The sequence below is a fragment of the Ylistrum balloti genome, unplaced genomic scaffold (genome assembly GCF_031769215.1).
Source record: "Ylistrum balloti isolate Yb309-2 unplaced genomic scaffold, AGI_CSIRO_Ybal_v1 Utg370102, whole genome shotgun sequence".
NCBI classification, from domain to species: domain Eukaryota; kingdom Metazoa; phylum Mollusca; class Bivalvia; order Pectinida; family Pectinidae; genus Ylistrum; species Ylistrum balloti.
The window spans coordinates 560,415-571,546 of record NW_026782128.1 but is presented as its reverse complement, the minus strand read 5'-3'; the positions used below and the strand labels follow the sequence as shown (position 1 = coordinate 571,546).

At 35.5% G+C, this 11,132-nt stretch overlaps 1 protein-coding gene across 1 annotated transcript in view; it reads right to left on the bottom strand.

The window, feature by feature from the left end:
- Positions 1–338: 338 nt before the first annotated feature.
- LOC132550045 (uncharacterized) overlaps positions 339–11,132 on the bottom strand; it is a 138,049-nt gene continuing 127,255 nt past the window's right edge. The window contains exons 26-27 of the mRNA XM_060214043.1: positions 5,915–6,102; positions 339–714 (exon numbers count right to left, since the gene is read on the bottom strand). Of these exons, the coding sequence (XP_060070026.1) occupies positions 5,926–6,102 (177 nt within the window). The 3' untranslated portion in view covers positions 339–714; positions 5,915–5,925. The remainder of the gene's footprint in view (positions 715–5,914; positions 6,103–11,132) is intronic.

Here is an 11,132-nt window from a genome sequence, read left to right as displayed (position 1 = left end):
ACCATATACTTGTGTTACAATCCTTCATTGGTTCATCTTTTGTTCCGATAGGAAGTGAACAGCTAAAATCTTACCAGTAAATAAACACAAGAGGTGGTCATTATATGTCTGGTCATATACTGACCAGTTCATGTCCAAACCAGTGCTATCTGACTTTTAGAAACATGACTGCAACTACTGTTCTATGGCACAAGCTGTTTACTTGATCAAACTAGCATACTTAATCAAGTTACAGGAAGGAAATCAACATGGAATCATTTTAAGCAAATATCACGTGATGGTAATAGTATGTATAATGTTCTAGCACAAGTTGTCTTTTATATCATCAAATCAGGATCCTCTAGTTTCACCCAACATTTCCCTATCACTGGACTTATGACTACTGTCCATAATAGTAAGAGGACAACCCAAGTAAATCTTCCTGACAGCTTGACACTATATAAGTCCAACCAGGGTCAGTTTTATCAATATTCTGTAATAATACATGACTAGTCCAACTTCAGTCGATACCCATGGTGGATGCAAAATTGGTCATCACAGTGTGTGGTCACCACCTACAAATGAATGCTTAGTGGTCATCATATGAGGACAATGGTCAGCAGATTCCAGCATACTTGGTGACCAATCCTGGTGACAGTGCAGGCCACCTGTGGGCATCATTGCGTCAACCATTTTAGGGTTTCAATCATGTGGCACCTCCCACATCAACGCCTACTGAAAAACAAAAGAAAGAAACAAATATTACTTACAGGCCACTGATATCAAAGGATGTTCTCCATGCTAAGATGTATCAATTAATCAATCAATGTACAAATCAATCAATCAATCAACAAGTCATTTCCACACAAATCCACACACATCATCTGTAAGGTGCTTTAAAACCTCTGATGGTGTTACAACAAAAACAAAAATGCCAGAAAAAATAATAAGTAAATAAACAGTAAAATGCGTGGAATTTTAAGTTGTGTAAAATCGTAGGGGAAAAGTGTTTTTTTTCTTCATATTTCTTTTTCTTTATTTCAGTATGGATAATAATGTCCAGAAGTGGAATTTTTCATTTGTTGAAATTCCCCAATTAAGTACCGCATAAAGATTAAAATCATGTCCAGATATTTTATTCTGTCAACTTTGTTCTCTCATGCTTACAGTTAATTTGATAATGTGTACAATTCTGCTTTACTTTTGTATTTCTATATAAGTACACCAGTCAAGTTCAGTCCATTCAGTATGCAAATTTCTGCAGCATATTTCAATATGACCCCAGCTATCAAGTAGACATTACCAGAGAGAGCACTCTTATAGAAAACTGAAATACTGGACACATACTGGCTAAAGACGTCTGGCCTAAATTTGCATGACCCTGTAGTAGTTTTCTATAGCTTAAAATGTGTTTCTGGTCCCATGGGAAACACTTTTATACATAGAAACACATGCTCTTAAAACATTCTTTTCCAAAGTGTTGAAAACATTAAGCCATGTTCTTTTCATGGCAATGACACGAAATAGCATAAGCTGTATGGGCTATGGAAGAAAGTCGACTAGCTTCCATATCACAAAGCACGTGAAAGGTACACGATTGTAACAAAGCATTAAATCTCAGCCGAGTCCAGAAAGGCCCCCATCGCCATCTATCTTGTATTGTGAAAGACAAACTTGAGCCAAAACATTATCGCCACATTATGTAAAGATCACTCCATTACCAATATGGCAGGTTGCCTACATAATAATACAACTCCACACCAATTTAGCTTGTACTTATTTCTAGAGAGTAACTGACCGTGAAAATTCATGTGACCCTGTAGGACCCTTTCTACTACTACACTAAACTGAGTTTTCAACAATAGGGATATTGCTGTTTACGTGGCCGATAAAGTCGAGATAAATTTCACTTCATCAATCAGAATAGCTGTGATCAGTAATGGTGACCACAGAAGTGTTTCTATACAATGTCAGATATGCTAATATTGCCATTGCTCTTCCCGTAACAAATGGTAGCAATAGCTCCCAGCACAAGTTACAACATTGACACTGCCATATACTCTTCCCTCTCCATCAGACCATGATTTAAAGCGACGTTTGACGGGTTGAAGGGTCTGGGCAAGTCCAAGGATTCCAGATTTCTATGACTGCCGTTGCCAGAGTGTCTACCATGTGACATCAGTGCATTAAATATCATTATCAAACCGTTCAAATACCAACGATTCAAACACACATCTGTCTAAATCCACAACTCGGAGAAAGAAATATCGACAGCTAAATTTGTCACAAGGTAAAAAGAAATGATCTTAAGACCAGTATTGCCACGGCGATATCTCTACCCCTATTTACCCCTATGTCCCGAACCTCCGTCCAAACAATGGCCTCTTTGTTCTCCACATGTTAGTGTGGTATAGTAAACATAATCCCATACACTGCAGTCAATTCTGCACAAATTTATAAACAGTATGATGTGGCCAGCTAGCTCCCGAACAAGACATTGTAATCCCCTGGGACAGACTGACACTTTTCACCCCGGAAATACTCGGATTAACACAAAAATGACACAAGCTCTGTTCCCAATGACATAATACATAAAAGCGACCATTACCGATGCCCGCTTAAACCTCCGGGTTGTCTCGGACGCATCTTAATTCTTAAGGATTTGGGTGATATTTGGTTAATGTCTTTTTCTTCCAAATTGAAATGTGAAAAAATTGATAATTTTCCCCGTGTCATTACTTTCATAAAAGACAGCAAATACCCATCACATACATAAAGCTCAAAAACTGATTAATCCTACATTTATTGTCCTAAATTTCTCATTCTATGACTGAAAATTCATTACTCCTCAAAATATATCCTCTCTTAGATGAAAATTACACAAAAGGTCTTTCATGTCATTGTTCCGAAGAATGTTGGCTGTCGTTGGCAATATCTTAGTGTTTGAGAGAAGGTGTGTTGTCACGGCCAATCCAGCATGTAACCATGATATTTAAGATGCTTCTCGGCAGTCAGAATATCTATCAAAGCTTAGACAATTTAAGATGAATGATAATAATTTGAACCACAATCCATTTCGCATGTGCCATGTTTGTGTACCAAATGTGAAAAGCTCATTTCTGGGTGGCTACTCTAAGCAGCTAACTCAAACAAAGAGTCTCTTAAGTGGCTAACATAGCCATTAAATAAATAAATGGCAATTTCTGATGGCAAACCTGTATCAAACTAGCTAATGCATTAAGGTCTCTAAGTAGCTGTTGGTAAGTGGCTAACATTGCCTCTGAATATGTAAGTGTCAATTTCTGTTGGCAATCCTGTATCAAATCTGCTATCTATAACAAGCTTACATAGCAATTTTTAGGCCATTGCTAGGTGAGTTATGGACAGGGAGATATTTCTAAAAGACTAACACAACAGATGCCTGTGTTGTCTTTTTCCTAAGCTGCTGATTGCCTGGTTTAATTTATTATCAAACAAGCCTGTTAATACTTTAGACAAAGTTGATTCATTTTAATTCCTGCAATATTTCCAACCTCTTTTTTTGTCCTGTAACATCAATGTTCAGTGACATATTTATTGAAATGTTAGTGTGGATGTTTTCCGTCCCTATCTTTACACAATTCCAATATTAATGACATAGTTCCATACATACAATGGCACACTCCCAATGGACGTTTAACATATCAACCTGATCTACATGAGGATTGAATAGACATTCTAAAAATACATCGCATGAAATTCTATCGTCTTATGGAAAATCAACATTTCAGATTCTCTTCATACATCGCATATACAAAGTACCAAGTACCGTTCACATTATATCATATTTATTGTTCGCCCTGTTGTGTTTTCAGGATGCGATAGAGTTGTAAAGTGAAATAACAACGTTCACCATTATCCGAATAAAAAAGTTGGGTTACCCGTTTTACGATTACAAGGCGCGATTATATATTTGCCTGACTGCCCAGGGTACAGGGCTACACTTGATCCATATGCTAGTACAATTGCCTAACAAAGGTGTTATTATGGTTTCTGCACAAAAAGCAAGCAATTCTTAAATCGATTATTTCGGGGTTGACACATTTACAAAACATGGGCAAATAAAGCAATGTGAAATGTCATAAGCACCGCCCCCCGCATTATGTCAAAAAAGCCCGGACATGGTTTTGACGACTCTTTAAACACATACAGGACTTATGTGGAAGACTTATTGATCATGCAAGAACCCAATTGCGAAAAAAAACAAAAAAAAAATGAATATTATTAGTCATAGCAAAGCCCCTCCTACTATGAACATTTTGCATAGTGTTTTTTGATTGACAGGTGCTTGCTGGATGGTGCAACTTTTTGACATACCTCGCTTGGCTCTGGTTCATGGCCACACTAATTTTCTAGATAAAGCCTAGCCAACGCTGAACATGGCCTTTTGTTGTGCAACATATATTTTACACGTCAAAACAGCCTTCAGCGAGATATAGAACGGATCGATTGCAGGAGGTCACTGCGCACGAACAAAGGACAGAAAATCGGTGAAAGACATTTAACCGCCTTTAAAGTGACATCGCATATCGATACGTATTTAACATTCTCAGTATGCGTTAAAATTTCCAAGCTATTAATTTTCAGTCAGGAAAATGAAAATATTTGCCTGTTGGGTTAAAATTTTTATTGCATATCTGTTTTACATCATCAGCGAGTTCTCCCATCATGATTTTAATCTGTAACAGCCAGTTTCGAAAAATGAAAACACCCAGTATATCTGTTTTAGGACGTAAATTATAATCGAAACTATAAAGGTTGCCCACAATATCCTAAAATTGTGCCTTATTAATGTATCAACTAAGAATCTTATATAACATAAATCTTTCTAATCTTTTACCTATTTTGAACCTAATAACTACCCTCCCCACCTATCGCAACCTGCCCTAAAATTATGGTCTGTTTATGTAATGTACAGTGATTTTATGGCCAAAGTCACGGAGCATGGCGACCCTGCTCCAAGTCACATGGTCTGTGTAGTTGTAGAGGAGGGTGTGCCCCTACAGAATAATAGCCCGCCTCTCAAGGACACACACATAAAATTGATAACTTGTTTTAATGGGATCTGACAGCATTTCTACTCAGCTTGTCTATATTGTCTTTCCTGATCACGTCAGAAAGAAGTGTTTCTCTATATGGACATATGTTTGTAGTTCCATGAACACTGTATAGTGTAGTATTGATCCAAGGGAGAGCACTCCAACCATGTAAAAACAACTTAAAGTCAGACTTACATTTTTGCATTAAGAATATTACATGATAATTTTGTTGAAGATAGGGCCAAATCTTATTGCCTATTCTTAATATCATCTTGTAATTTTGGAAATATTGATTAATAACCTTTATCAATATTAATTATTATTCATGTATATATCCTTGTCCAAATGTGTCTGTACAAATTAGTGCTCAAGTCACACAGCATTGGATCATCAGTGTACCAGAAATAGTCACATGATGTGTACAATGCACAAATGATCCAATTTTTGTACATCTGTTAATAGTTTACAAACTTGATCACATCAGCATGATATATCACTAATACCAACCAATTTCTCCCTCAACAACACAGAAATACAGTACTGTATACCATGACAGCCATTTTTCATCCTGTCTCTTACATCAGATATGATTACAATAATCACAACTGCTCATGTGTCTATCTAATTCTAGTTGCATAAATTTTCAATTCCCAAACTTCAAAATGTTTTTAAGAAATGTTTATTTCATCTGTCCATAAGCCAAGTCTGATGATAAGCCCATCCATATTTGTTGATGTTAAATCAAATTACAAAATTTTTTCTCAATGTCATGTAAAAAGTCTGACTTTGAGCCTGGTTTTATTGCAGTGTAATTCAGTAAATTGTGGGGATAGACTTATAGTTTCTACATGACTTACCTCCCTTTTTTTCAGACAGTGCTAATGGAAGCCTTGGATGAGATGCTGATAGAATCAGGCTCAACATCACTCTGGCTCATCTGTCGATCAAACTCCAGTGCACCTGCTTGTGCCTTTTCCTTCAATGCCATTTGGTAAGCAACCTCGAAGGCTTCTCCCAAGGTCAGGATAATTTCTCGAGCAAGACTCTGCAAATATTCATGAAAAACCAGAATGTATTTGTCTATAATTTCTTCTCAAACAACAGCCATAAATAATGATATTTTTTTAACACAAATACCAAAAACATGAGCAAGAGGCAATTATTTTCAAGACAGTTTCTAATTCAGTAGGACATATCTAACCATTAGTGACAGGAGTAAAACCCAAGCATTTACTCCCAAAGGTTTTTATGATTCTTTGTATTTTCTCCTATATAAGGAAGGTCACATCACTGACATACATCATAACTTGTATAACTGCCTAGATCACTTTGTATTTGTACAGGTGATCTTTACAAAAATTTGAGATGTTCTAAATTATGTTTGAATTGATTTTTTCCCCCAATATACCCGTAATTCTAAGGCATGTAAACTTTAATTGTCAATTTTTCCACGATTTTATCTCATTAGACTGACATCTGGACCATTATGTGTAGATCTTTGCCACAAGCTTTCTTTAAAGCTTACATTTATTTTGCCCATTTGTTGATCTTTCATACTGACTACTGACACAATGATAAATGTGACATTTCCTGAAAATAACTTGAAGTATGTGTCATTTTTATCTTCTAAATCGTAATTCTCCTTACATAACCAGGAATTTAAGAAATGAGATTAGTAACACGATCATTACCTGGTATATTGTACACCTACACTTCTCTTCAAATTCATTTGCCTCGATTACAATACTGATATATGATTTAGCCACCAGCGATAAAGTATTTACAATACATTAGCTGGTCAAGGTCATAGTTTTCCACCTATATGTGTAAGAACTAATACAAATAAAGATTCACACAGGCCTAACGGTCAGTTAAGGATGAACAGTGGTCTGACACCACTGGTCCTGAGGCAGGGCTGACCACTGGTGACCAGTATTCACTTGTCATGTCCAGTGTGGCCATACAATGGTCAGTGTAAGGAGGAGGTGTGGAACAACAGCTAGCCAGGACACCAGGAGCCGGAGCGCGCCTTATCATAACATGTCACGCTTTCAGTGCTGGGTTGGACACTACTCCGATGTTTATATAGTCTAATTGGATTGAAACTGATGAGGACATTATCGATACAGTCTTTGTCCCTGCTTTATTGGGCTATTCCCGCCACAAACACAACACATAGATCTATCTCCTGGACCTGTTCATCCCACTATTGTCTGTTGACTCGACCCCAACAACAGCCTGTCAACATAGGTTTAAATTCTGACCTGACTTCTGCTCCAATATCATGTCCTATTCAATACATCTCAAATGGACTGTGTTTCAGGTTTCTTCAGATTTCTACTCAAAGTATATCAATATCGTATAAATGTTATTTCTTGAAGGTCAAAAATGTCACTCTGACTCTTCATGTTTTACTTGTCATGATAATTAAGTAGAATTAAAAAAAAAAAGAAAAGTACTTCTAAAAGAAGTGGAAAAAATTAAAAAGAAATAAAAAAGAAGAAAGTAATTTAAACCTAGCTCAATCTATCTCTCTAATATCAACTAGACTTTTTGTTTGTTTCACTAATAACCAACACTGCATTTAGAACGTCTGTGCATTGTGTTTATGTTTGAATATGTTTTTCCCCTCAGGAGTCCAATGTGTCATCCTTTACATAAACAAATCAGAAAAAAAACCTGTTAGAATAGAAGATATGTACAAGCCTCTATCTATCATCGTAATGAGATTTACAAATCGCTCCAGGTAAACTGACCAGCTGATGCAGATTTAAACATTAACGAGTCTGTATTACAGGTAAGATAATTATTTAGCCAGGTGTAAACATGTGTAATGTGATGTAAGGCTGTATGTATGATGACATGGAATATTAACGGTGATATATTTGAAATAAGCAATGAATCACTACAACAAGTTTTTTTCATTTTAATAAAATTTATCCTGAAATAAGCCTATGGGAAAAGTTCATGACAAAATATATGGGGTGGGCTAATTGCAGGAAAAGTGGAAAAAGCACATGAATATTTAATGAAATGCAATAGACTTAACCAGGATGGGCTTATTACTGGGCATGGACTGCTACATAATTATCGTAGTTGCTCTATCAAATGCGCCATTTAAGCCAGTCAGAAACAATGCAGACTCAATAGATATTATGGTAAAACTTTGAATTCAAACAAGATGTATAAATAAATGTGCTTTGGTAGATTTCTCTCTAAAAGAAAGAATATACATTAATTGAACAGGTGGACAGGTCTCAAGAATTTAGAAAACTCCCAAATAAAGCATCACCAAATATTGATAAACATGTAATCCAAAATTTTACAAAAGGCAATTTTCCTGGTGGGATATAGTCAATTTTAAGAAATGTTATCATTATATACTTTTTTCTTGAAATGAAGTTTTATTCATCCCAGGGTTGAAATAATGAAAGGTATAAAACATACCAGAGTGTTCAACAGATGGCCACAGGTATTTTTTTAAAAGTGTCACCTGACAGATAGGTATACCAGCATCAATTACTACCACCCATCTCATGGCTGGGACTACAATAGGTATATCAAAATGGACTGGTCTGATGTAGTTAAGTAAATACCTGTATAACGAGGTTAATGAAGACTAAATCAGATAATAAACATAATATGACGACCACAAGGAAGTATAAATGGATCATCAAATTCGCCACAATGAATGAGAGTAGATTCTGTCCACAACACTCAATGAAATTCCACGTACAAAATTACCCTTTCATTCATCCCGCTGTCCAGGGCAGTATATATCACGCAGTTAAAGCAAGAATAAAAACACAGCAATTAGTGATCCGTTTACCTGTGCTTTTTATAAACTCTTCTACTGACAATTATATTCCATGATCAGATAAATCTTACTGTATCTACATTTATCAAATTTCTCTAATTATGCTTAACAAACCAAGGTTTCTAAGTGCAAAACAATGACGCAGAGCTTTTTTCTAACACCTAGGATTTATCATTTAAAAATCTGCTAAAAATTCAAAATTGAAAAGTGTTCTATATCCCGGAACAGCCGATATAATAATGTCAGTTATCATGTTCTATAGACGTCTCAAAAATGTGATGTGGTACATATACACAAACGTGTATTGTCACTGTTCATGGGTGCAATATTTACAATCGGAACTCCAACAATGCAAATTGATACGTAAATTATCCAAGGATGGGACAGGCTTAATGGATGTCAAAACACTTCCAAGTAATATACCATTTTATGAAGGTACTTTACATATTTCCTGATGAAGTTGCTAAATATCATCAATTTAACTCAGTCATTATACTAACATACACTATAGGTTATTTATGATCAACAAAACTGACATTATCGGCCCGATCATGAATGAACACTTATTTAATTCATTGTTTTGAATTATGAACCAATGAGAATGTGGAATTCAGTCACATGTTTTCCGGCTGTTAACATTTGCACAATGGAGAGACGAATGATAATTTTACATTCGATGAAAACGACAAAACTAAACACTATGACTGACAGTTACCAGATCAAATTTCAAGACAACTGGTGGAATTCATATGTCAGAAGCAGAACGGCTGATTTACGAGATAATAACTAGATGAAAACAAATGTAGTATACAGCTGAAATTGGATCTGTCGAAAGGAGACGATTCCTCTACACGCAGATGAAACCTCTGCTAACCGGTGTAGTCAGAAAATGCAACAAAATCCTCTACAGGTGAATAATACGGATCAGAACCACAGGCGACAGAAAAGGATGACAACACAATAGCCGATCTTTATCTCGTTAATTATTGTCAATTTGAAACAAGTAATTATGTTGGCTTAAACTGACCAATTTTATCTTTTACATTGTACAAAGAATACCTTTACATCAGAATTTAAAAAAAAATGAAGAAAAATATCTCTACAAACTTTCATTGTGTTGTCTCATTTTATTACACATACCAATAGTCTTTTGTATTTCAGTGTTACTTTTTCAGAGTTTTTTTGTTTTTCTTTTTAATTAAAAGAGAAAAAAGACGCGAAAATGTTGAAATTTTCCTGCAAGAAATTTCTTTTTAATTGAAATGCTTCAACTAGCTGTCAATGGTAAAATCAAAAGACTTAGAAATGGTTTAAGGAGTTAATAAAGATGTTAAGGAAACTCTATATGTCCATGATAACAATATGACGGACACTTCAAAGGATCACCTGTGTCTGAATTACAGACCGGGGTTAAATGTCTCTGTGCTTCCTGACCCTCTTCATGTTACATACTTAGTAGGAGGTGTACTGGGAATAATGATGCTCAGCCAACCTTTCAAAACGTCTTGTTGACCCTGGCAGGATGACAAACTCGAACATGGTCAAACATGGTCAGTAGGGGCCATTACTTGTCACCAACTGTCCAAAACCATAAAGTACGAAATATCTGACCAATTCGGACAGTTTTAGAAACCAGCAGAGGTAATCAATTACATGTGCGCAGAGTTAAACACAGCGTAAACAGAACAGATGATATTGTATCAATCTTTTTCAGCCATTGTATTGGTCAGTTCTGGGAGTTTTATCTGTCTATGGTATGTAATGCCTGTGACAAGAAATTAGACATCTGTATATCACATACAGAGTAAAGTTTCTTACTGCTCAAAGGTTTCTCTTTCCCACTCTTTTCAAGGACGGAATAAAATCATCACAGGATAAAAAAACACCTTGAAAATAAAATCAATCAAGAAAGTATTCATCAGTAACATGACTTCTGTTAAATTGACATCTTTTTTTTTTCATCAAAGATTTTGATAAAACTGTAAAAATTTCATACCAGAAGAATATTTAAGTAATCATGCCTGGTTAAATAATTCCTCAAACACTAGAAACTCCTGAAAATTATGCTATAGAATTTAATGTTAATCATATATGCAAATTACATAAACTAGGATTTATGTAATGGGGAAAAAATCCTACAAATCATAGTGTGATACAACATTTAAATTATAAATTGGTCAAATTCAGGACCATTCATGTACACTTGAATATTTGTGTGCAACCTAAGGCATCACAAACCATAACAGGATTTTTCAATT